Source organism: Xenopus laevis, chromosome 9_10S (genome assembly GCF_017654675.1).
Source record: "Xenopus laevis strain J_2021 chromosome 9_10S, Xenopus_laevis_v10.1, whole genome shotgun sequence".
NCBI lineage: Eukaryota > Metazoa > Chordata > Amphibia > Anura > Pipidae > Xenopus > Xenopus laevis.
Window position 1 is genome coordinate 100,619,712 of NC_054388.1, and position 26,322 is coordinate 100,646,033.

At 43.6% G+C, this 26,322-nt stretch overlaps 1 protein-coding gene across 3 annotated transcripts in view; it reads right to left on the reverse strand.

The window, feature by feature from the left end:
* The window catches only part of capn15.S (calpain 15 S homeolog), a 47,339-nt gene that overhangs the window by 13,595 nt on the left and 7,422 nt on the right, over positions 1–26,322 (reverse strand). Inside the window, exons 1-5 of one of the 3 annotated variants that reach the window (XM_018239237.2) lie at positions 13,167–13,936; positions 9,556–10,702; positions 5,483–5,718; positions 3,804–3,987; positions 996–1,219 (exon numbers count right to left, since the gene is read on the reverse strand). In XM_018239237.2, the coding sequence (XP_018094726.1) occupies positions 996–1,219; positions 3,804–3,987; positions 5,483–5,718; positions 9,556–10,702; positions 13,167–13,324 (1,949 nt within the window). In that variant the 5' untranslated portion in view covers positions 13,325–13,936. Of the gene's footprint in view, positions 1–995; positions 1,220–3,803; positions 3,988–5,482; positions 5,719–9,555; positions 10,703–13,166; positions 13,937–26,322 lie in introns of those variants that run through there. The other 2 variants (XM_018239238.2, XM_018239239.2) reach the window with 2 other exon arrangements.

Genomic DNA, 26,322 nt, shown 5'->3' on the forward strand with positions numbered 1-26,322 from the left:
TTGGACAATTTAATTAGACACTTGGATTTGGCAACTTTAAACACTAAGAAACATTTCGGGGACTTTATTTAACATGTTTGATCTGGACTGCTATGTTTTTGACACAATTTTGGATTTAATGTGAACCTGGATACTGTTGCCATTGTATACTGATTGGTTTGGCTAGGCTACAATTCCTCCTAGCAATCGCCTTTAACCAATTAGATGTAAGGTGGGAGGGGCCTTTTGCATTTAAATACTGTATCACTGTTATTGAATGTGATTGAAAAGAGCCTTGCAGCTCGAAACATGTTGTGTGGTGAATAAAGGACACTTTCTGCGCTTCTTGGTATCATTACCCCTACACGTCTTTTTCTGATTATATGCTGGATGGGAGCAAGGGTGGAAGACACCCAGGGCCGGAACTAGGGGTAGGCAGAGTAGGCACGTGCCTAGGGCGCAAAGCTGGGAGGGCGCCAGGCACGTACCTCCTCTGTCGCCGACCCTAAGTCCGGTTCCCTTCTCTTGCAGACTATATGTATTTTTCGCGCTTTGTGCGCATGCGCAAATTCGCGCATGTGCACGCGAGCACAAATGCCCGCAGGCGCACACTAAACAGGCGCCGCAACTGCCGGGCCTGCCTAGGGCGCCTACCCAGCGTGGCCCGGCACTGAAGACACCTGAATACTAAACTACTAAAGGGCTTCAATACACCAGTTCATATTGCACATCGTTGTATCGATATTGCTTTTGAAATAAAACAAACACCAAACATGAGACTATGGGGTATATTTATCAAAGAGTGAAGTTAGAGGTCTCCACAGTCTGCAGAGTGAAAAACCGCCTCTCTCCATTCATTTCTATGGGATTTTTAAAGCCATATTTATCAAATGGTGAACTTTCACTATCACCATTTGTTAAATAGGCCTTTAAAAATCCCATAAAAATGAATGGAGAGTGTAGACTCTTTGATAAATATACCCGGTATATTCATCCCCCCCCCCACACACACTTACCCTGCCTCTTTAGAGCTCAGCATTTTGGCCCAAATCAAATCAGTGTCTACAGTTTCCTCCCGTGGATTCGTGGAACTGACTTGCAGCATGAGGCTCTCACAGGGAGCTCCGGTCAGCGTGGCCAGTCCCTCTATGGCACGGCCAGCCTGGAGAGCAAAGTAGGAGCCATGGAGCTTTGCCAGAGCCTTCTCAATGAGAGCCACCCACAGCTGCTTTCTCTGAGCCTGAAAGGAAACACAGTATATAACATAAGTAGGGCATTTTGTTAATAACCCTTTCATTAAATCAAGGGGATCAAGAATCACAGGAGTGGGTGACTATTATGGACCCTGATTTAAGGTGTTTGGAAGTCAGGGTCCAGCTCCTACTTCTTAAAGGAACAGTAACACCAAAAAATAAAAGCGTTTTAAAGTAATAAAAATATAATGCAGTGTTGCCCTGCACTGTTTAAACTGATGTATTTGCTTCAGAAACACTACTATAGTTCTACTATAGTTCATAGAAAAAAGGCTATATGGCACAGGATAAATAGTGGATAACAGATAACACCATTATGTTCTACAGAGCTTATCTGCTCTCTGCTGTGTAGCCTTTTCTCCTTTGAATGGCTGCCCCATTGCTACACAGCAGTTTATTTATATAAACAATAGTTTACATTTTTTGATGTTACTATTCCTTTAAAGTCACTGCTGAGGAGGAAGTTATGAATGACTTGTAAGGTGTCTGGCCTGTCAGGCAGAACAGTCAGAGTAAAAAACATTGCTTCTCAACAGTGTAGGCTATAAGATCACTGCCGTTTGGGATCTACAGAAAGTCAAGTCTTATAAGAAGCAAGAGAGACCTTGAACGAAGGGTTTGGCATTTTGTTGTATAAGGAGAAACTCCATGTTTCCTATTGAGCATTATTAGATGGAGTCTTTGCCCCTGTCTCAGTTAAAGGAATTCAATTGAGCTGCGTATTTGGTTTAGGGAACAGAGGATCCAATCAACACCTCACACTAAAAAAAAGCTAATTTTAGTGCCTTTAGGGCTGCCCTTCAGAGCATTGATTGGGGCATTAAGTTATCAGCTAAAAACAGAACAGAAATGGTTGTCATTTAAAATCATATTAAATCGAAACGGAAAAAAAGAAATCGGAAACTTCATGACTTTCGGGCGCATGCGCAGTAGATCCTTACCGGTAAATCCCTCTACTGCGCATGCACCACCAAATGCCGGCAAATACAGGAAGAAGAGCGCACGGGCGAACATGGCTGCCGTGAAATCAACAGGAGAGGAACTGCACGGAGGCGTCAGTAACAAGTTAGGGGCATTTGCCCGGGGGGGAGGAGGGGGCAACACAGGGGAGGGGGAAGGGATTTTAGCGCCAAAGGGGTTAAATTCTCCTTTAATGAATATAAACACTATAATAAATGTTGTATTCCGAGGAGCCGGAAGATGCATTGCATGCAACTCCGCTGGAAGAATATGCGCCGAGGGGTAAGTACAAAGTATGGGGCATTTCCCTGGGGGAGGAGGGAGGGAGGTCTACCTGGGGTGGGGGGGTATGGGTTTTTTTCCCCCCACAGGTTGAATTCTCCTTTAAGGGGAGATATGATAACTATGTATAAATATATAAGGGGATCATATAATAATCTCTCTAATGATTTATTTACCAGTAGGTCTTTCCAGTTGACACAAGGTCACTCATTCCGATTAGAAGAGGTTTGTTACAGTGAGAGCTGTGAAGATGTGGAATTGTCTCCCTGAATCAGTGGTACAGGCTGATACATTAGATAGCTTTAAGAAGGGGTTGGATGGTGTTTAGCAAGTGAGGGAATACAGGGTTATGGGTAATAGCTCATAGTACAAGTTGATCCAGGGACTGGTCCCATTGCCATTTTGGAGTCAGGAAGGAATTTTATCCCCTCTGAGACAAATTGGAGAGGCTTCAGATGGGGTCTTTTGCCTTCCTCTGGATCAACTGGCAGTTAGGAAGGTTAAAGTTTGAACTTGATGGACGTGTCTTTTTTCAACCTAACTTACTATGTTACTAGTACTACACACAAGGCACAGGGTAAAAAGCTACCCCTGCCTTACAAATCATATTTCAGGCTAGGGCTGGTCAAACTATAAAGCCCCACATCTGTCATGGCCGTGCTGTATTTTAGTGACAGTGGGCCGAGGCAGAGGAAACAGCCCTGGAAGCTGCGGGCTTTCGCTGGCACAGTAGGAATAGCAGGGGGGATGGTGGAGACACTGCAGGCAACATATGTTACTAGCTGTGGAATAGGAGAAAATCTTGTTTACGGAGTATCCTTCCAGTCATCAAGATAGGATGGGGCTGCTGTAAACTGAAACTGCCAGGGAGCTCAAGCAGTCACAGCTGCTACTGTCTGTATACCTTTAGCAGAACACCGAAATCAACTACGAAAAATATCTTTGGAGACTTGGAAAATCTGTCAGAATAAGAGAAAGCCTCCCATAACCAATCACAAGCTTCAGCAGACAAAATCTGTCCCTGCTTTAATCAGCAATTTTTGTGTTCTTTTTTGTCTCTACTTAAAGAAAATGCACTTTCCTTCAGCTATCCTATTTTAGCGTTTTCAGCTGCAGGCTGGGAGCAAAAGGTTTACTTTTCCTTCAAGGAAAAATTTAAAAACAAACAGCAAAAATGGCTTCCTTCCATTTAAAAATGACTGGTATGAGCAATTATAAGTTGTTGGTGATAGCGGGATATGTCTGGGTGCTGGGTGGTACAGTGGTTCCTATGCAATGCTATGCAAGCAGCTGGAATGTCAAGGGGTGTTAGGCGACACTTGGACGCACCTGGGAGAAGAGCAGATATCCAGCCTCATCACAGGGAAGCATATCATCCACCAGCACTGTGGTCCATGTTCCGTCTTTGCACAGCCGCACTTGATAGGCCCCCTCAGGGCAGATTGTCCGTGTGATCATTACCCGCTCCACCAGCTCTGGTCTCTCTGCCAGGACCGCCAGGGCACTCAGAAACCTGGACAAATGAGAAAGGATAAAGTCAAATTACCCATTACTCAGTAGTAAGGCACAGTTCATAGTGTTAGCAAAGGTGGTTGTTATGTTTGTTACAAAGTCTAAACCGACATCATGAAAAGCTACTCCTTCGCTCCTTGTGGTAGGTGGGTGCTCCAGTGTCTGGACTCAACGTTATCAGAATAATAAGTACAACTGGGCAAGACGCTGGCACATGGATGGATGGTTGGATGGTTGGATGGATGGATAGATGGTTGGATGGATGGATAGATGGGTGGATGAATAATAGATGGGTGGATGAATAATAGATGGGTGGATGAATAATAGATGGGTGGATGAATAATAGATGGGTGGATGATAGATGGGTGGATGATAGATGGGTGGATGATAGATGGGTGGATGATAGATGGGTGGATGATAGATGGGTGGATGATAGATGGGTGGATGATAGATGGGTGGATGATAGATGGGTGGATGATAGATGGGTGGATGATAGATGGGTGGATGATAGATGGGTGGATGATAGATGGGTGGATGATAGATGGGTGGATGATAGATGGGTGAATGATAGATGGGTGGATGATAGATGGGTGGATGATAGATTGATAGATATAGATAGATAGATAAATAGATGATGGATAGATAATTAGATAAGATAGGATATCTAGATGATGGACGGATAGATTGATGATAGATGAATGGATGATAGATGAATGCATGATGGATGGATGATAGATTGATGGATGGATGATAGATATAGATAGATGATGGATAGATAATTAGATAGATAGGATAGCTAGATGATGGATGGATGAATACATGATAAATAGATGGATGATAGATGGATAGATTAGATAGAGATATAGATGATGAATAGATAATTAGATAGGATAGCTAGATGATGGATGGATGATAGATGGATGGATAGATTAGATAGATATAGATGAATAGATGAATAGATGATGGATAGATAGAATAGATAGGATAGCTAGATGATGGACTGATGGATAGATAGATGTAGATGTACTTGAAAAAGGTGCCATGTCCCAATGTGTCAAAATTAGGTTCTGATGTGTTCTGGGGGCTTTTTTTAGCAGCAATGTGGCCACCTGATTAAATTCTGCAAGGGGTAAAATGGTTTATACTCTGTGAACTGCCAGTCATAAAGTTAAACTACAGAAAGGGAGGGGTATTTGTTTCATTTAATTATTAAGAGTTACAGTGCCAGTTTGGTAAGCAAAGCCAATGAAGGGGATATTGTTACAGTTCAGGCAACACAGCAAGAGCCGTACAGATAACAGGAAGGGTTTACGTAGTACAGTAGCCATTTAATCCAATCCAGTTACCCACAGCAACCAGTCAATAGGCAGCTATGAATGGTCTAGGTCAGTTGAAACCCGATTGGTTGTCATGGATTACAAGACTCAGGACAATGTTCCCCATCAAGCCAACTGTGTTTTAAAACAAATGTAATGCAGATCATTGGCTGTTCTTACCAGCAGTTTCCCAGAAGCCCTTGCAGGATGTCGGACGGTCGAGGGGTGCGAAACACAGTCCACTTGACGGTGCGCTCTTTGAAGGAACTGCAGTTGATCTCTTGCGGTCGCAGCCACTGCTTGACCCGCTGCTGGACGCTGTCTGATTCCGGGAAGCCTACAGAGCGAGGGCCGGGGGGGAAGCTGTCATCCACAAAATTTACTTTGTTCTGGGATGGGGACAGGTAAGAGGAGAACTGTCAGGAGTGAGCAGCCACACGGGGGGGAGGGAGACAGGTGGTGGGGTAGAGATAAGAGAGAACGGCTGATGAGACAGGGTTAGGGCTTCTTTATGGAAGAACATGAGACTCATGAAGAGAAATAGTGAAGAGAAGGGAGAATCAGACCAATGGTCAGGGTTTCTGGATAACGGATCTATCCGTAATGCGGATCTTCATGCCTTAAGACTACTAGAAAATCTTGTAAACATTTAATAAACCCATTAGGCTGGTTTTGCTTCCAATAAGGATTAATTATATCTCAGTTTGGACAAGCTACTTTTTTATTACTACAGGGAAAAAGGAAATAATTTTTAAAAAAATGGGAGTCTATGGGAGACGGCCTTTCCGTAATTTTGAGCTTTCCGGATAATGGGTTTCTGGATAACGGATCCCATACCTGTACCGAAAGGTATTGTGTCTAAACAGAGGGATCCGATTAGTGGAGAGAGCATGTATGGATTTGTAGGTATAAGATTTGCAGTTGTATTCTCCTATTCTATAATGTGCCTTAAAGGAGAATTCAAACCTTTAGCAAAAAAAAAATAAAGACCCTACCCCTCACCCCATATAGACCCCCCTCCCTCCTCCCCCCCAGCCTAACTTGCTGGGGGGGGAGGAAATGCCCCTGCGGAAATGCCCCTAACTTTTTACATACCCCTTGGCATCGGAGTTCCATGCAGCCATTTTCCAGGTCTTAGGTAAGCTGAGACGGAGACCAGCGTAGCATCGCATGCGCATTTGGAACAATTTACCGGCTTACAACAACTGCGCATGCGCTGAAATGGACAGAGATTGCCAAAGTGCCAGAAGGAGACACGAAGACCCGGGAGATGACTCCAGTGAACTCCGATGCCTGAATCTGCGCCGAGGGGTAAGTAAAAAGTTAGGGGCATTTCCCCAGGCGGCAGTTAGGCTGGGGGAAGGGGGGTACTACGTGGGGTGGGGGGTACAGGTTTTTTTTTGCTAAAATGGTTGAATTCTCCTTTAAAGGAAAACTATACCCCCCCGAACACTGTTGTTCTCTATAAAAAATATATCACATAAAACAGCTCACATGTAAATAAACCATTTTCATAATAATATACTTTTTTAGTAGTATGTGCCATTGGGTAATCGTAAATAGAAAACTATCCCCCCAGGATCCGAGGATTCACGGTGCACACAAACAAACTATACAGGTTAGATCACATGAGCCAATTAACAGACAGAATTCTGTCTTTTGTTTCCACACTTCCTCCTGTTACAGTTAGAGCTGCAGTATTTCTGGTCAGGTGATCTCTGAGGCAGCACACAGACCATCATTTAATGGTGGTTCAAGGTAAAAAATGTAAAAGACAATATTTATTATTTTGTAAGATTGTTTAATATGCCACTTAATTTGATATATCTACTGTTTAAGTATTTATTTCCTTTTCCTTTAATAATGAGACATATAAGAGCAATTACTACCTGCCTTGCAACTTTCTCAGAGAGCTGGAGCTGCTGTACTGTCCTCAGAGCAACAAGCTACATCTTATCTTTACTTCAGTGCAACCATATTCTTCATCCAATAAAATCACCATTCCCCTAGTAATCTTACATTCTGTATCTGTATGTATGTGTAGCTGTTCTCATGCATAGATACTGCCTGAGCAGAGGTACAAGCGTAAAGATACTGCCCCAGCAGTGCAATCAGCTAGAAATAATCTCCCATTCTTCAAGTCTACGTAAAAAAGAATTCAACCCAAAAGTTAAAAAACCCTACCCCCCTCCCTCCTCCCCCCCAGCCTATCTGATATCCTGGGCAAATGCCCCATTGTCTTTACTTACCCCTCGGTGCAGATTCTGTCCAGCGGAGTTCACGGGCGCCATCTTCTTCTCTTCGAATGAGACCAGCGTATCGGCGCATGTGCAGTTGGAGCAATTCTCTGCCTCACAACAACTGCGCATGTCCCGAAATTCATGAAGATTGCCAAAGCGCTAGTCTCAGATTTCCGAAGCAGCTGAAGATGGCGCCTGTTAACTCTTCTGGACAGAATCTGCATGGAGGGGTAAGTAAAGACTATGGGGCATTTGCCGGGGTATCAGCTAGGCTGGGGGTGGAGGGAGGGGGGTCTATGCAGGGTAGAGGGGTTTTAACTTTAGGGTTGAATTCCAGACTTCAAAACGGGAGATTATTTCTACATGTTTTCAAGTCAAGGGGTTGCCATATTGTCTCTGCTGAAGGTTTCTCCATGCACTACAATAACTAAAATCCATTTGAGTAGAAATGATTAATTGGCTAATGCTTTGTGTGGCTAATGACTTTGTAGAGACAAGTGATATGGCATGAGTCATGAGCATGAATGCAATTATACAGGAAAGGTTTTTCTTTATACTCAACTGGATGCTTCACCAGCTCTAAAGGAGAACAAACATGCTGTATTTTATATACTGAATGTAATATACCAGCCAAGCCATTCAGCAGCCCTATGACTTCTATCATGAACCCAATGGATATTATATACACACACATATATATATATATATATATATATATATATATATATATATATATATAAAGTCCACAGTGGTGCACTCTTGATCCTTATGTCTAATTGCCTGGGTGCTGGTTATAGCATGGCATAACAATCACGAAGAAAAAAACGCACTCACAGGTCTTGTCAATGGTGAAAAAAGAAAAAAAAGAAAAAAGTTTTTTCTTTTTTCACCATTGACAAGACCTGTGAGTGCGGTTTTTTCTTCGTGATTATATATATATATATATACACACATATTAAATCCTTATGTCCCTGTTTGTGAATCAGCAGAAAAGACGATGTTTCCGTCCCATCAGGACCTTTCTCCCCGATGGGGACCGAAACATTGGTTATACATACTATGCAACAATACAATTTGCTTTTCTCACACTGCAAGACCGTTATTGCTGACTATAGATTTACCATTATACATTCACTGGATGTCTTTGCGCAGGGGCGCTACCAGGTAGCTTAATGGCAAGTGGTGCTGTCCTTTGGGATAGAGATAGATAGATAAATAGAGTTCATCGGCACTCACCATTCAAATAATTAATTGCCCGGTGCTATCCCAAATATCAACAGCAGTCCATGAAAGCACTCATGGGCACGATCTATCAAAAGATTTTTATTTGTGCATGGTGTATCAACGCGTTTCGGCTCTCAACGATCCGCTCATATCAATGAGCCGAAACGCGTTGATACACCATGCACGAATAAAAATCTTTTGATATATGCTTGATGATCGTGGCCATGAGTGCTTTCATACATATCAAATATGTGTATATATATATATATATATATATATATATATATATATATATATATATATATATATATATATATATATATATACACACACAAATACTATACAAATAGTAGCAGCAATATAGCAAAGCCACCATTAGGCACAATGTGTTATAGCTGCCTGATACTATATATCAGGGATCCCCAACCGTTTGAAAGCATGAGCAACATTCAGAAGTAAAAGGAGTTGGGGAGCAACACAAGCATGAAAAATGTTCTTGGGGTGCCAAATAAGTGCTGTGATTGGCCATTTTGTAGCCCCTATGTGGACTAGCAACCTACATTGAGTCTCTGTTTGGCAGTACACCTGGTATTTATACAACTAAAACTTGCCTCCAAGTCTGGAATTCAAAAATAAGCTCCTGCTTTGAGGCCACTGGGAGCAACATCCAAGGGGTTGGAGAGCAACATGTTACTCATGAGCTACTGGTTGGGGATCACTGCTATATATATAATACATGTTGTTGTATGTCAACATCTGTAATCTGACTGCTGGGCAAACATCACTTACATCACGGCAGAAGCTGACAATGTTCTCCCAGAGCTCCTTAGCTTCTCCTTCATCAGTCTGTCTCCGTATCTCTGCTCGGACACTCTCCCTCCGCCGCAGCACCCGCGTTTTCATATGGTGCTGCGTTACATATCGCTGGGGGGTGTGACAGGCAGCGCAGTGCGTGACTCCGTTATCATTCAGTAGGGTGCAGGCAGGGCAGGCCCACTGAGTCTTACGGGGTGCTAAAACTGGCAATAGTCCTGTGCTAGAGGGTGAAAGGAGAACATCCATCCCACCCATGCCAAGTTCACCTTCATTTCCCCGCACTGCCCCACAGGCCCGGCATCGGCTGGCAGTTAGTAGGTTAAGCAGAGTGCATTTTCCGCATGTCCATCTAGAATCTGGGCTGTAAGGTTCTGTAGGAGTGGGTGCCTGTTCAGCCGTGGGCATCTCCTCTTCTAAAACACTCAGGCGTTTAGGAAGGCGAACGGGAGCAGAAGTAGAAGGTGAGAGTGGGTTATCGGGTGCCACCTCTCTCCTGCTTCTAGGAACAGGGGCATTATGTGGGCCAGGGGAAAGAGGCAGTGAAGGGAGAGGACGGGAAGAGTCTTGCTCACGGAGAGGAGCAGTGCCTGAATCTTCAGAGCCCTGGAAAGCAGCAGCAGGAGGGACAATCTCTGGGACAACTAGAGCCTCTGGAGGAATTTTGGGCAAGGAAAGTTTACGTGGTCCCCCACACGCAGAGCAAGAACTAGACACTGGGGTGTTGCGCAAGGTGCACCGAGGGCAACTCCAACCAGAATCCCCAGCAGAGGAGAGAATAGAAGCAGTTTCATCACTCGGCTCTGGCTCCTGCTCTGAAGATCCAGTTTCAGCTTGGGGTATCCCAGGGAGTCCATTAGGAACTGATGATGGGGTCAGGAAACCACAGAGTTTACAGTTACTTGGAGGAGATGAAGGACTGGTGGGTGTTAAGTTGGAAAAGGTGCAGCGGCTGCAGGACCAACGCTGCTCAGAGCTGAGCCGCAAGATGTGGTTGAGATCGGGCTTCTGGCGTGGAGCTTCACAGATGGAGCAATGCTGCTGCCCAACAGGATTCAGGAAAGTGCAACGGCAACATGACCACTCTTTGTAGGGGAAGGAGGCAGCCATGGGGTCTGGAAGCCTAGAAGTAATAAAAAAAAAGAAGATAAAAACGTGAGACACGAGTGGGATCTAAGAAAGACTGGGATAAAAGGGACACAAGAAAGGCAATGTTGTCAGAGATGGCAATACAGACAGTCCATTTAAATAGGGGGAGTTGTTATGGCATATCTAAACACAAAGGAAAAATCTGAGTGTGTGACCTGCTATTCGCCTCCCTCTGTCTGTCCTTACCAGGCCCTATTTCACTAGGGAACAAGACACATTATGCAGCATGGCTCAGAAATCCATCCATTCCCAAAGCCCCAAACATACCGCTCCTCGACTAGGTGCAAATATCTCTATATTACCCATATATATATATATATATATATTATATATATATATATATATATGGGTAATATAGTTTCCATACGTTTCCTATGGTACTACAACTCCAGTCCTACAGCCGCTATTAGTATTGGCTTGCCTGGCAAGTGCAGAAGAGAAGAAGGCACATCTCTGAGGTCAGAGTTAGTAGTGCAGGCAATAAAGGGGGCTGAACCCAAAAGATCCCAGCAAGAATTGGGGTTGCAATGGTAGCCGTTATTGAGGCACACGCATGATGATTTCCTCACCTTGCTACTGAAGCATGAAACCTCAGCTTTGTGGCTTATAGATTTGCATTGCAGTTTCATATTGAGAAGTCAAAAGTGCAAGCGGTCACATCTTGTACCACATCGCACATAGGGGTCCCCTTCATCTGTAGCATAAATAGATGCTACAGGGTCCCACAGCAAATTCAATTTAAGGCCCCAAAATATTGATCAGTTGGCCTAGCCTACCAAGATAATTAAAGTTGCTCCTTAGTTACAGCCCCACGGGGGGCCCTAAACTCCTGGCACCCCTTCCAACCACAGGGTCTGCTTCTAGGCACCTAGCGGAAAGAACTTATTTCCGAGCCTTTATCGCTACTCAATAAAAATTGCCTGGCCCGAGGATTTAATCTGGGCAAACACTTGCTAAGCACACACAGTCCTGCTATCAACTAGATACAGGCTTTCCATGCCCGGGCATGCTGAGTGTGCACAAGCCATACAAGTACATTGCTACGAGATTACAAGGCAAGTTTCAGTGGAGGGTGTTGTTACGTTCCCTTGTGTTGTGCAGATAAGAATGGGGTCGCCCACTATTCGTGGCCCTCCAGTGCTTCTATCTTTTATGCTATGGTATGGCAACTCATAACAGATCCCATATAAACGGATGCAAAGCATTGTGTACACTCTGGGTGAACAATATATTGCTGCAACAAAGTCGACTCTCGCACACCCTAAATCAAATAAAGGCAAAGTTACCTGGTGCACTAAGGTAGAGGTTCGGCTGCCTCACATATGATGTTCCAAAAAAAGAAATCCAAAGGCACACAGGACTAATTGCAAGCAAGATTGCCTTGCATGTTTAATGCAGAGTGCAACTTTTCCGGGTCACACCGCTTTGATAAAGGGGTGTGACCCTGAAACATTGCATTCCGCATTAAACACGCAAGGCACTCTTGCTTGCAATTAGTCCTGTGTGCCTTTGGATTTCTTTTTTTGGAACAATGTATTGCACCAGACTGTAGGACTTCTACAGTTTCTAGGGATGCACCTAATATGGAACCCTCCACAAAAGATTTGGAGAAAATACCATACTGAATTGGAACCCTCAAGTGCTAGAATCCTGGATTCTGTGCATTCCTAATAGTTACAGAGCTAAAAGGTGACGGATCCCTGTCCTGGTGGGTGCTTGGTGTACACATTGTGATAGGAGAGCACCTGATGCACCCATGTGGATGCACCCATGTGCCCAGCTTATGATCACTTTCCCCTGGCGCAAGCACATTTACAGCTCAGCATAAGCAGATTGCTCCTTTTAAGATTAAATATGGGGGTAGGGTGTTATAACTACAGTAACATGTGCAAGACTATTACCGTATGTAGCGTTTGTGGGTGCTCTTATGCACTGTATGAGTGTATCCTTGGGCAGAACAAAGGATGTTTCTTGCCGGTGGGGGTGGGATGGTCCCACGGGGCTTTACATGAAGGGCAGTTCATTCATTATATAACCACACAGTGGGACAGTCTCTCCGGTCAGCCAGCACTAAGGGGATCTTCTGAGAAAACATGTGGGTGTCAGCAAGTGGTGGTGGTGTTCTCACGGTGGTGTAGCTGCGCACACACAGATTGCCCTAAAGCATGGGACAGCTGGACACAGCCTCATTATATAAGGAATCTGCAACGATTTTCCCTTTAAATGTGCCAAGACCACATTTAAAGGGAAGGGACCGTTTGAGAAGTGCTGACCCCCTGCCTAGACCAAATATAACATTAATGAGTTACAGGCGAGACCCCCATACACATAATCAGCATGGCAGCCCCACTGGATTAAGCTGAGCAGGCATTGATAAAGAGCAGCGGGCATAGACACACAGCACAGCAGAAAACACCAGGCACAGAATGCCCTCTTACCTGAGAGTCCTGTACCAAGGGATGACTGCTCCCTGCCATATAGATTCAGGGGCCCCACTTCTGTGCCATCCCAGCACTCTGAGCCCGGGCAACACAGTGCCACTGAAACCATGGCTTGTCTCACGCTCCGCCGCAAGGGAGGACGCTGAACTCCCCATACGTGCCAATCTCTCAACTTATCCCGGGCTAGATCCGGGGGCAGCCAAGCTGGCAGTGCCCAGAGAAAGCAGAGGACATGAGACAGAGAAAGAGAGAGAGAATAAGATGCTAGGAAACTAAACAGAACAGAACTGATAAGGGGAGAGGAGATGAAGGAGGGATTGGAATAGAGGAGGGGCTGAAATTAGGAGGGTGGGGGGGAGAAAAGGAATGGACCGGACAATGAGACAGATACTGAGGTAGGCGAGAGTGCAAAGGGGAGAGAGTGCTTAAATGAAAAATAAAGGGAGAAAAAGAGACGTTTATTGCACACGCTGAAATCCCAAGTAGCACTGCCGAGGGACATGGATTTACCTGGTGAGGAAGGCTTCTCGCCACACTCTAACGGAAGGGCAATCACAACTGCTCTCACCACATTCATCCCCAGTCAGCTGTACCCTGACATTGCTCAGCAACCTCAACGCCCGGGATCACACACACAACACACCAGTCTCTCGGGTTCCTGCTTTTCATTCTCTGGAAATGATGCCGAAACCCTAAAGGCACAGTTTACAATAAGGCAAGACAAGTCAAGTTAATACACCATGGGTGTTAAAGGAATTGTTCAGTGTAAAAATAAAAACTAGGTAACTGGATGTGTAACATAATAGCCAGAACAATTCCTACTTTGCGGCTCTCTTGGCTTCCACTGATTGGTTATCGGGCAGTGACCAATCAGTGACTTGGAGGGGCATAACTGTTGCTTTTGAATCTGAACTGAATGCTGAGGATCAATTGCAAACTCACTGAACAGTTATGTCCCATGTGGACCCCCTTAAAATCACTGACTAACACAGAGTTAGAGAGCTGAAAAGCAGGAAGAAGTGTTCTGTTCTTTTATGTTAGACATCCAGTCACTCCAGCCTTTATACATTACAATTTTTGGCTAAATAACTATATTAGAAACATTTTTTTATTTTGCACAGCCTATCTATTTACCCAGTTTTTATTTTTACACTGAACGGTTACTTTAAGCGACTGCATTGGGAATGCACTCTGCACTGAAGGGTTAACCCTACCAGGAAATGAAATTTTGCCGAGAGGAACCCGGGCTGGAACTGCTATTGTCTGTGAGTTGTAGTTTAACAGCAGCAGAAGGTGCCCGTGCCAGTTTTGTGTACACGAGCCCAAGGAAAGGCTGGCTGGCACTGATTCTGGAAAGTCTTCGGGGAGTAAGCAGAGAATAGGATGGCTCTGCCAATACCGTGCATATGAGATTGGGAAAGCTGAAGCTGGCACTGCTCCTAAGCATCCTATGACTGCCCCTTTATATTAAAAGTGAGAAATGGAGGCTGGCACTGCCAGTGTATGTGCCCTTTATATAATGACAGCTATGTCTATAACTGCTTCTTCCTTAAACAAGTGCCGTTTCATGCTCATCTGGAATAAGTCTCCCACAATGGAGCTGGACAAACAGCTGAAGCTGCAGCCTTCTAAACGGTGCTGACTTACAGGAGCTGGAATGCTGGGAATTTACATCCATGTAATGACACCATAACTAGTCTGTAGAACATTATATTCACAGAGCCTGTAGCCTCCCACTAGGACAACCTTACTGTAGCCACTCTACAACTTTACTGTAGCCACTCTACAACTTTACTATAGCCACTCTACAACTTTACTGTAGCCACTCTACAACCTCTAATTCAGAGATCCACAACCAGTGGCTCGTGAGCATCGAGTTGTTCTCCAACCCCTTGAATGTTGCTCTCACTGGCCTCAATCAGGTGCTTATTTTTAAAGGGGAACTGCAAATTTAATATAAGCTTCATCATACTGAAATAATATGTTGTCTAAATACAATCAATTAAAGGGATACTGTCATGGGGAAATTTTTTTTTTTTCAAAATGAATCAGTTAATAGTGCAGCTCCAGCAGAATTCTGCACTGAAATCCATTTCTCAAAAGACCAAACAGATTTTTTTATATTCAATTTTGAAATCTGACATGGGGCTAGACATTTTGTCAATTTCCCAGCTGCCCCTGGTCATGTGACTTGTGTCTGCACTTTAGGAGAGAAATGCTTTCTGGCAGGCTGCTGTTTTTCCTTCTCAATGTAACTGAATGTGTCTCAGTGGGACATGGATTTTTACTATTGAGTGCTGTTCTTAGATCTACCAGGCAGCTGTTATCTTGTATTAGGGAGCTGCTATCTGGTTACCTTCCCATTGTTCTTTTGTTTGGCTGCTGGGAGGGAAAAGGGAAGGGGGTGATATCACTCCAACTTGCAGTACTGCAGTAAAGAGTGATTGAAGTGTATCAGAGCACAAGTCACATGACTTGGGGCAGCTGGGAAATTGACAAAATGTCTAGCCCCATGTCAGATTTCAAAATTGAATATAAAAAAATCTGTTTGTTCTTTTGAGAAATGGATTTCAGTGCAGAATTCTGCTGGATCAGCACTATTAACTGATTCATTTTGAAAAAAAATTTTTTTCCCATGACAGTATCCCTTTAAATATTCTGCATAGTTTCTAAAATAATCAAGTTTATCTTCAATATTCCTCTCTCAGCATCTGTTTCTCTTCATTCAGCAGTTGGGTGTCAGATAATCATTGACCGTTAGATCCAATATATCTTACAGGGGGCTCCTTTTGCCTAGAAGATGTATTAAGGTGGCCATAGACGTAACAATCACGATCTTTCTTGGAAAAGATTTTTCCAAGAAAGATCGTTCATTTCAATACACACATAGAGCTGAATCGTCAGATATTTAGGAAGAAACAATAGAATTCTACCTGTATCGGACGATTCAGCACTAACAATGGCCGATGTTTGGGTCCCTTCAAAGGCACCCAATCAAAATTTTCCATCCAGCCTGATCGACGAGCCGACCGATATCCAAGTCTTCTGCCGATATCGGTCGGCTCTTTTTCCACCATACACGCAACGAATATCGGACGGAAATTTGTTTCGTATGATATTATCTGTGCGTCTATGGCCACCTTTAGAGCTCACTCATCAGACATCATGTCTCTCTACATGCAGAATTCGTGCAAAAGGCAGTTATTTTGTTAGATTTTGTTTGTACTGGAATCAGTTATTTGAGTGAGTTCTAATACATCTGCTAGGAAAGGAAGCCCCCCTATAAGATATATTGGATCTAAAGCTGATCATAGATGTAAAGATCTTTAAAAGATCTTTTCGTTATCCTGAGAACACGATTATCTCGAAACGTTTAAATGTACAATTTGTCCATCAACTAAAAAGAACATTTCAGACGATATTGCCAGGAAAACTGAGGGTAGCTGCCTGCTTGGCCCTGCAAACAGATAGATTGCACAGGGGCCGATACAATTTTTTGACTGATGTTGGACGAAAAATCGTAAGCTGTACGATTGTTCGATTCCCACTAAATTCACAATAATATGACGGATTGGTTGGATTTTTTTTTTTTTTAACATAACCCTCCACCCATTTAGTTTAATTGGCTTTATTTCACATGCAGCTTCAGAAAATTGATACAATTTAAATGCAGTCCGGGAAGACAAGGCCATCTTGGCCACCTAACCAAACCTAAAGAAAGATTGTACCCCCACCCATTCACTGATATCACTGTGTAAATCCCACTGGCTCATCACAGGGTTATTAGCAACCTTGCCTGGTAGAGCCAATCCCCCAATATTTTCATACTTTACCCCCTGGAGTACTAGGTCTCATCTCCTAGGGATAAAACCAAATCTTTTTACTATTTTTATATTCGTGTCTTATTCAAATCAATGCATGGTTGCTAAGGTTATTTGTGCCACAGCAACCGGATGGCTGAAATTGCAAACTGGAGAGCTGCTGAATAAAAAGCTAAATAACTCAAAAAACACAAATAATATAAAATGAAAACCAATTCAAAATTGTCTCAGAATATTACTCTCTACATCCTACTAAAAGTTAACACAAAGGTGAACAACCCCTATAATGGGTTAAGTGATGACCAGACAATGGGGGTCATTTATCAACACTGGGCAAATTTGCCCATGGGCAGAAACCCAAGGCAACCAATCAAATTGCTGCTTTCAATGTTCTACTTGCAGCTGGCTTTAAAAAGCTAATCACTGATTGGTTGCTATAGGTAACTGTCCATGGGCAAATTTTCCCAGTGTTGATAAATGAGCCCAAACGAGTCACCATATGGCCCGTCAGACAGCAGTGGAAATGCAGTTGGCCTATGACCTCTATGAGTGTATGTGGGAGGTCGCCTGAGTCCCCTGAAGTGGCCGGAGCCCCTTGCCTGTGCAGCTGTCCCCAGAAAATAAATAACTTGCTCAGGAGAGAATTGGCGTGTACATAATAAACAGAGCTATTCATAGAACTTATTGCAGTTGGCCTTGATTTTGTTTGTTGCCTGAGGTTTTCCATTTATGGCTTGCTACATTCAAAGGCCATAGCAACCAGCTGTTTAAATGCCTCAATGGAAGGTGCAAAGTAAAGAGCCACTGGAGACAGATATATATATATATATATACTTATAATGATAGTCATAGGAATCCGTCAATTTGCTTTCTGGTTGCCTGGTTCAGCCATCCTAGAAATCATACCTTATGTTAAATTCCAGTCATGCGAGACACTGTTCATAAAAATCTAATTTGCATTCTAAAGATTTAGTGAAATAGGCACTGCTATAATGATAGAAAAACACCAGAAATGCAGTGGGGCCGGCCACGCTCTTGTGGTGCAGTGGGGCCGGACAAGTTCTTATGGTGCAGTGGGGCCGGCCAAGCTCTTGGGGTGCAGTGGGGCCGGCCAAGCTCTTGGGGTGCAGTGGGGCCGGCCAAGCTCTTGGGGTGCAGTGGGGCCGGCCAAGCTCTTGGGGTGCAGTGGGGTAGGCCAAGCTCTTGGGGTGCAGTGGAACCGGTCACGCTTTTGGGGTGCAGTGGGACCGGCCACGCCCTTGGGGTGCAGTGGGGCTGGCCACGCCTGAGGCATGGCTGGGTGGTCCAGCCTAAAGCCCAGTTACAATGAGATTTGGTGAGAAAATCTATATTTCTCTATAGATATTAATTGACAGCCAGCATAAAAGTGAATTTGAGTGAGATTTAGGCCTGAAACAGCAAAACGTTGTGAGTTTTCTCCCAAAGTAAAGACCAAAAATTATATTTAAAAGTTAAAATCATTTAATAGGACATACAGGTAACTGCCTAGCGCGTTTCGTACCTACTGGGGCAATGCAATAAGTTCTGTTTTGGATTTTTGAACCCGTGGTGAACTGAGTATCTTTCTCCCTTTATTACTTGTTTATTTTTTCTTTTTGATTAACAATGGTACAGTTCTTGGCGTTGTGCACCATATTTCTAATGTTTGATATGAGATTTAGGTCTGCCCTAGATATTGGCTGATACAGCAAAGTTTCTTCCTACATGTGTAACTACAGGGAAGCTACAGGGAAAACCCCAGACCAAACGCTAAACTGTGGAAAGTACAGATAGCACAGTTGGCTGTTTTGGCATTTGAAAATTGCTGACTCATATCAGAATCAGGTTTTTTGGGGGCAGGAGAATCACCTACTGCAATCAGCCGTGCCTGCTCTTTTACTGGGACTCAGCAGCAGCAGCACGAGTGCTTGTTCAGCTCCTAACAAGTGTATCATGCATCCGCTACAGATCAGTGACATTTTTAGAATGACAGTTCCCCTTTAATGTAGGTCAGGCGCAGTGGCTTTTCAGGAAGGAAACACAAACAACTACAAAAGTATGAAATACACTCCCCATGCAGGCACAAGCTACGCTTTTTTTTTTTCACTGTTTAACCCCAAAACCATGTATATCACACTGCGGGAACAACATGACAGCTCACTATATCTTGCCAGACACAGATTGTGATAAGTGATTGGTTGCTTGTGACTCAGTTTATTTTCTAATCAGGGGTCACCAACCTTTTATACTTGTGAGCCACATTCAAATGTTAAAAAAAGTTGGGGAGCATGCCCACCAACGCAGGCCACGAATACACTCTCCACTGGGGTGAAGGGAGACACAGCGGATTTCGGCACAACTGGTTGGAGATCACTGTTCTAACTGATCCTGCTTCAGCTTGCCCTATAATAGCTCCGACTATATGTATAGCTTGTAGGAACGTACCACAGTCATGAGCTGGTTCACTATTCAACCAAATCCCAAACGGAAATCTGGAACTGGAGCAACCCTTTCTGTATCAAAGGTCGAATATCGAGGGTTGATTAACCCTCGATATTCGACTGCCGAATTAAAATCCTTCAACTTCGAATATCGAAGTCGAAGGATTTTGCGCAATTCGTTCGATCGAACGATCGAAGGAATAAATTCCTTCGAATCGAACAATTTGTGAAGGATTTTAATCCATCGATCGAAGGATTATCCTTCGATCAGAAAATTGTTAGGAAGCCTATGGGGACCTTCCCCATAGGCTAACATTGGCCTCGGTAGGTTTTAGGTGGCGAACTAGGGGGTCGAAGAAATTTTTAAAGAGACAGTACTTCGATTATCGAATAGTCGAACGATTTTTAGTTCAAAACGTTCGATTCGAAGTCGAAGGTCGAAGTAGCGAATTCGATGGTCGAAGTAGCCAAAAAAAAACATTTGAAATTCGAACTATTTTTCCTCTATTCCTTCACTCAAACTTAGTGAATAGGCCCCATAGTTTCGGCCTATAGGCCAATTACCCGTATTGGGGAAATAAACCCAAAGAGAAATGTAATGTAAACTTATTTACTTACTTAAATATTATCTAAGCTCTTTTGCAACTTAAATTTATATACGGTTTGAAGTTTCTGAGACATAAGCAGTGTAATGGGTAATGTAATAATGTATCTTAAAGGCTTAAAGGTGCTTCACCTTTAAGATAACTTTTAATACAGGGTAGAATGGCCAATTCTGAGCAACTTTTCAATTGGTCTTCATTATTTATTTTCTATAGTTTTCTTTTTATTTATTCGCTTTTTTCTGCTGAATCTTTCCAGCTTCCAAATACACTGAGCACAGAGCATTTGCTTTTAGACCCCCATCTAAAAGCAAATGCTCTGTGGCTACAAATGTATTGTTATTGCTCCTTTTTATTTCTCATCTTTCTATTCAGCCCCTCCTATTCATATTACAGTCACTTATTCAAATCAATGCATGGTTGCTAGGGTAATGTGGACCCTAGCAACCAGATAGCCGAAATTGCAAACTGGAGAGCTGCTGAATAAAAAAGCTAAATAACTCAAAAACCACAAATAATAATAAAAAAAACAAAGTGTCAGAAAATCACTGGCTACATCTTACTAAACCCCTTTAAAGGACCAGTAACATCAATTTTTTAAAAAAAAACCACTAAGACAAATGAAAGTTTCATATCGCAAAGTCTTTATTAAGAAATAACTTACTGAAACTCCGCTTGCGCTCCTCTTCAGAAAAGACGAAGCTCCTCTCCTAACTGGCTCCTATCTCCAATAAGGAAGGCAGGGAGGAGAAATCGAGCGCCGCACAATGGATCGCCCAAACGCTTTCTGAAGAACGGCACAAGCGGAGTTTCGGTAAGTTATTTCTTAATAAAGACTTTGCGATTTGGAAGTTTAATTTGTCTTAGTGTTTTTTTTTATGTATTCTAGCGAATTTTTTTTAAAAAATTGATGTTACTGGTCCTTTAAAGGGGTTTTGGTAAGATGTAGCCAGCGATTTTTTTTAAAACTTTTTTAAAAACGATTTTTTTTTTTAAATTTTTTTGATGTTACTGGTCCTTTAAGTTTGCAAGTTGCCTAGTAACCCTTAGCAACCAATCAGCGGGCAGCAATTACAGGCCAGCTATTCAAAAACAAATATATGCTAAGGGTGGGCCAATTTCAGCCCTTTCATTACATTAGCTCACGAACGTCTTATTTGGGATTAGATCCCCATTTAACATGTGGCCCGAATCCTTTGACTTTAAACCGCGCAACAACTTAACGCAACAATGTTGCAGCTGACTGTGCTACAGGAGATGGCAGAGCACTACAAACAGGGAACTGCTATGAAACAGAAAAAGAGAATACAAATAAATATGGGATTGAAGAGTTAAAGCTCTTCTGTGGTTAAGAGAGAAGGAATAGATTTATATGGCTATAATAAATAAAGCAAACGATGCTGAGTAAGGGATGGGAGAAGCATCTCCTTCATCATAAAGGAACGGGCGCTTTTATGGAATGATTTCCAGTGCTGCCATATGCCTTGCCTACGGAGTGCTTTTTATGACCAGCAGTGACAAACGAGGCTGGGGGAGAGGAGATCCCTAAGGAGTGTATGCCTGCTGGAAGAATGATTCATGAAATAACAGAATGGTGTCCTGCATCTCCTTATCTCCAAACGCTGCCTTGAAGTGTCCCTGTATCTTTAAAAGGATACTGTCATGGGAAAACATGTTTTTTTTTCTCTTCAAAATGCATCAGTTAATAGTGCTGCTCCAGCAGAATGCTGCACTGAAATCCGTTTCTCCAAAGAGCAAACAGATTTTTTTATATTTAATTTTGAAATCTGACATGGGGCTAGACATATTGTCAGTTTCCCAGCTGCCCCCAGTCATGTGACTTGTGCTCTGATAAACTTCAGTCACACTTTACTGCTGTACTGCAAGTTGGAGTGATATCATCCCTCCCTCCCCCCCCCAGTAGCCTAACAAAAGAACAATGGGAAGGTAACCAGATAGCAGCTCCCTAACACAAGATAACAGCTGCCTGGTAGATATAAGAACAACACTCCAGGTCCCACTGTGACACCTTTAGTTACATTGAGTAGGAGAAACAACAGCCTGCCAGAAAGCAGTTGCATCCTAAAGTGCTGGCTCTTTCTGAAATGACATGACCTGAGATGTACTTTTATAACTAAAAACAAATACACTTGCTGGTTCAGGAATTACATTTTATATTGTGGAGTGAATTATTTGAAGTGTAAACATTGTACTTTTGAAATAAAAACAGCACCATAAAAATCGTGACAGAATCCCTTTGAATTAGATCTTGGGCCCACAGTGGGCGAGGCAAGCTGGACAAGCATGGTAGGGTTAATGTCTTTATGTCCAATCTGTTTCATGCAAACTATGGCTCTAACTACATTCGCAAAGGTTCTGAACAGAATTACCAATCTGGAGAAAATAATGTAAAATTCCTGGGAATTTTAAAGATGTTTAAGATGAATTTGTCCCTGCATCTAGTGGTAACCCCAATAAACATTTCCATCCCCCCAAGACCAGTTTTGCTGTGCTGCAGTTTCCACTGTATATTTGTGTATTATCAGCCCCCGCGGTCAGAATGGCAGGCACGTGATGAACACAGGGCAGAGCGGGCAGGATAATTATCAGGTGAGAGTGAAGGGTCTCCCTTACATATGATAGCAGGAGCCAGATAACACTCCAGTATCAGGGCCGCCAGTGTAAAATGATCTTGTGCGTAGAAGAAGCAAGCCTTTGGCCCTCATTTCTGCCATTTACAATAAATGTACTGACCTTTACAGAGACATCAGCTGATGGAATACTAAGTTCCATACAGAAAAACAACCCTTATGGGCCATCGGAGGAATCCTTAGCAATTCTGAAATCAAAACATTCACTTACTGCTTCTGATAAGTCACTGTTTGCAGAGGAGAAGATAGTAAAACACATTACCCAGCCAATGTATCGAAAACGATCTACCGTCTCCGCTGCCACTCACATAATCACCCTCTTTCTGCTTCCCAACCAGGAAGCTTCAGCTCCATGCAGGGCTGGGTTGACCTGTGAGCTGACAGCCCATTATTATTTGGCAAATTCAAGAATGCCAACCACAGTCCAAGCCACATGATAAAACGCTTTGAGAAGATTCTGAATGGCTGACTATATTGAACCAATAAATTCTGGCAACACAGCAACTAATTCAAATGAAATCATATTTAAAAAGGACAACCATCTGTCACATAGCTTATCCAGATCATTGCACCCAATGAACAACGCTGTGCTAGCTCCCCACCCATTACCATCCCACCTATAAACATAACATGTATCCCTCTACAGCTCCCATAGACTCCCAAAAGCCAGTGGAGTTCACTAACCCCTTTTTTTACTACAAATGAAACTTACATAAATCTGCTGATAATTTCAGTCAGCAGCTTCCAGACCAGCACAGACTATGGGAAACTGTGTTGGCTGCTGAAAGTCATTGATTGAATGCATTATCCATGGATCCTACAGAAGTAAATATTCCTCTGTCTGGATATATTCTACATAAAGTCACCACTGGATTATTAAAGGAAAAGTTTGCTCTGTAAGCAAAGAAACGCCAGTCACTCCCTTCTATTGACCGGAGTTTGAATGGCATGTCATTAGCACCATAATCCTTAATTAACTATTAACTACTCATACCAGTCAGCCAGCACCCGTTGCTATGGATTAACCAGCCCAGCCAGGGACTCGAGTGGGTCCATTGCTCAGTTAATATCAGCATTCAACAAAAAGTCTGTACAATTAAAGTCAGTCCTTATATCCTGTAAATGAATATATATTATATTAAATAAAAGAAATGCCTCAACTAAAGCACCAAGGGCCAATCAGAATTATGTGAAAATATAGCCAAAAAGGAGAAATTGGATACATGAAAAAGCAAACGAGAGAAATGGGAAAATGATAGAACTGGAAATCTAAGAGGGAGGATTGCAGCTGTAAAGGAAGTAACTAGATAACAGGGAAATGGGGGGATTGGAAGCAAATATGGAAAATAGTCCCAGGGGGAGACATAGATTGAACAGAAAGGAGGAAGATACTGTAACGGGCCCGAAGGCGCAGTAATAGTGTAGACCAAAGAGGAGACCAAACCAAGTTCGAGGTACAAGAGGGTTTATCAAAAGAATCGTCAAGGTACAGGCAAATAGATCAGACCAGGCAGCAGACAACAGGAATCGTAATAACAGGCAAGAGTCGGTACACAAGAATCAAAAGCAGTATATCACACCCAGGAACAGACGAACAGGAACCTATAGTTGGGCAAGGACTGGAAGGGGAGAGAGGTTTAAGTAGTCTCTGAGTTTGGCGCCAAAGTTGACGCACTGGCGTCAGACGCTGACGCGCTTGCGTCAGACGCAGACGCCAGCGTCCCCACGCTGACGTCCTGACGCCGGCGCCCATTCTGACGCCGGCGTCCATTCCGTCGCCGGCGGCCAATCCGGGAGCAGGAAGACGATGACACCATGGAGCTGCGCCCATCAGGAACCATGCGGTGAGGCAGGGGGTCGCCATCTTGGACGCCATCTTTGGAAGGTGAGTTAGAATCCATTACAGTACCCCCCTCCTTAGGGGGGGCCTCAGGACCACCGAGACTAGGAGAAGAAGGGAAAAGTCTATGGAACTTACGGACCAAGGCAGGCGCATGGACGTCCGAGTTCCTCACCCAGGAGCACTCCTCCGGACCAAACCCTTTCCACTCAATGAGATACTGAAGAGTACCCCTGGAAAAACGGGAGTCCAAAATCCTCTTGACTTCGAATTCCTGGTGACCATCAACCAGGACAGGAGCTGGGGAAGAAGAAGAAGGACAAGACACAGCAGGCTTAAGTAACGAGACATGAAAGACATTTGGAATCCGCATCTCCGGAGGAAGTTGAAGGCGGACCGCCACAGGGTTGATGACTTCGACGACAGGATAAGGGCCGATGAACTTAGGACCAAGTTTGGGAGTGGGAATTTTCAGACGAATATTACGAGTAGAAAGAAAAACTTTGTCACCAGGAGAATATGGAGGGGCAGGAACTCTTCTCTTATCGGCAAACCTCTTCTGAGCCAGGGAACTCTTCTCCAAATTAGTGGCAGTGGCCTCCCAGATAGCCAACATGTGAGCAGCTTGGTCGTTGGCCGCAGGAACGTTGGTAAGAAGAAGATCTTGAGGAAAGGCCAACGGATTCCGACCATAAACACAGAAGAAGGGAGACTTTAGGGAAGAGGAATGCAGCGCATTATTGTGAGCGAACTCAGCCCAAGGAAGAAGATCCGACCAATCGTCCTGGCACAGAGACACATGACAGCGCAGAAACTGCTCCAAAGCCTGGTTGACCCGTTCAGCAGCACCATTGGATTGTGGGTGGTAAGCAGAGGAAAATTGGAGAGAAATATTAAGGGCCTTGCATAGCGACCTCCAGAACTTGGATATAAATTGAGAACCCCGATCAGAAACAATCTCAGCAGGAAAACCATGGAGGCGAAAAATATGTTTAATAAAAAGTTCAGAAAGTTCAGAGGCAGAAGGCAATTTCCGAAGTGGAGTAAAATGGGCCATCTTACTAAATCTGTCGATCACCACCCAGATCACAGTGTGGCCGGAGGATAAGGGCAGATCGACAATGAAATCCATTGCCACATGAGTCCAAGGGCGAGAAGGGATGGGCAACGGCAGGAGAAGACCCTTGGGAGAAGAATGACTAGCTTTAGAGACAGCACAGGTAGCACAGGAAGAAATAAAATCTTTCACGTCCTTTCTCATCGATGGCCACCACACCAAGCGTGATAGGAGTTCAGTGGTCTTCTCAATCCCCGGGTGACCAGCTTGTTTGGAATTGTGAGTTTGAGATAGGATGGCCTGGCGACACTCAGGTGGAACAAAAGCAACCCCCAAGGGAATGTTATCAGGAGCAGAGGCCTGGGCAGAAAGAAGTTCAGAAGCCAAGGAGGGAAACAAGGCAGCAACAATCTTGGAAGGAGGCACTATAGGTTCGGGATCTTCAGAATAAGAAATCTCGGGAACAAAACTCCTGGACAGCGCATCAGCCTTTCTATTTCTTGAGCCAGGACGAAAGGTGATGATAAAATTAAAACGGGAGAAAAATAAAGACCATCTGGCTTGACGAGGATTTAAACGTTTCAGGGACTGGATAAATTCAAGGTTCTTGTGGTCTGTAAAGATGGTCACAGGAATAGAAGATCCCTCAAGTAGATGCCTCCACTCCTCCAGGGCCAATTTGACCGCGAGCAGTTCACGATTCCCAACGTCATAATTCTGCTCGGGAGAAGAGAATTTTTT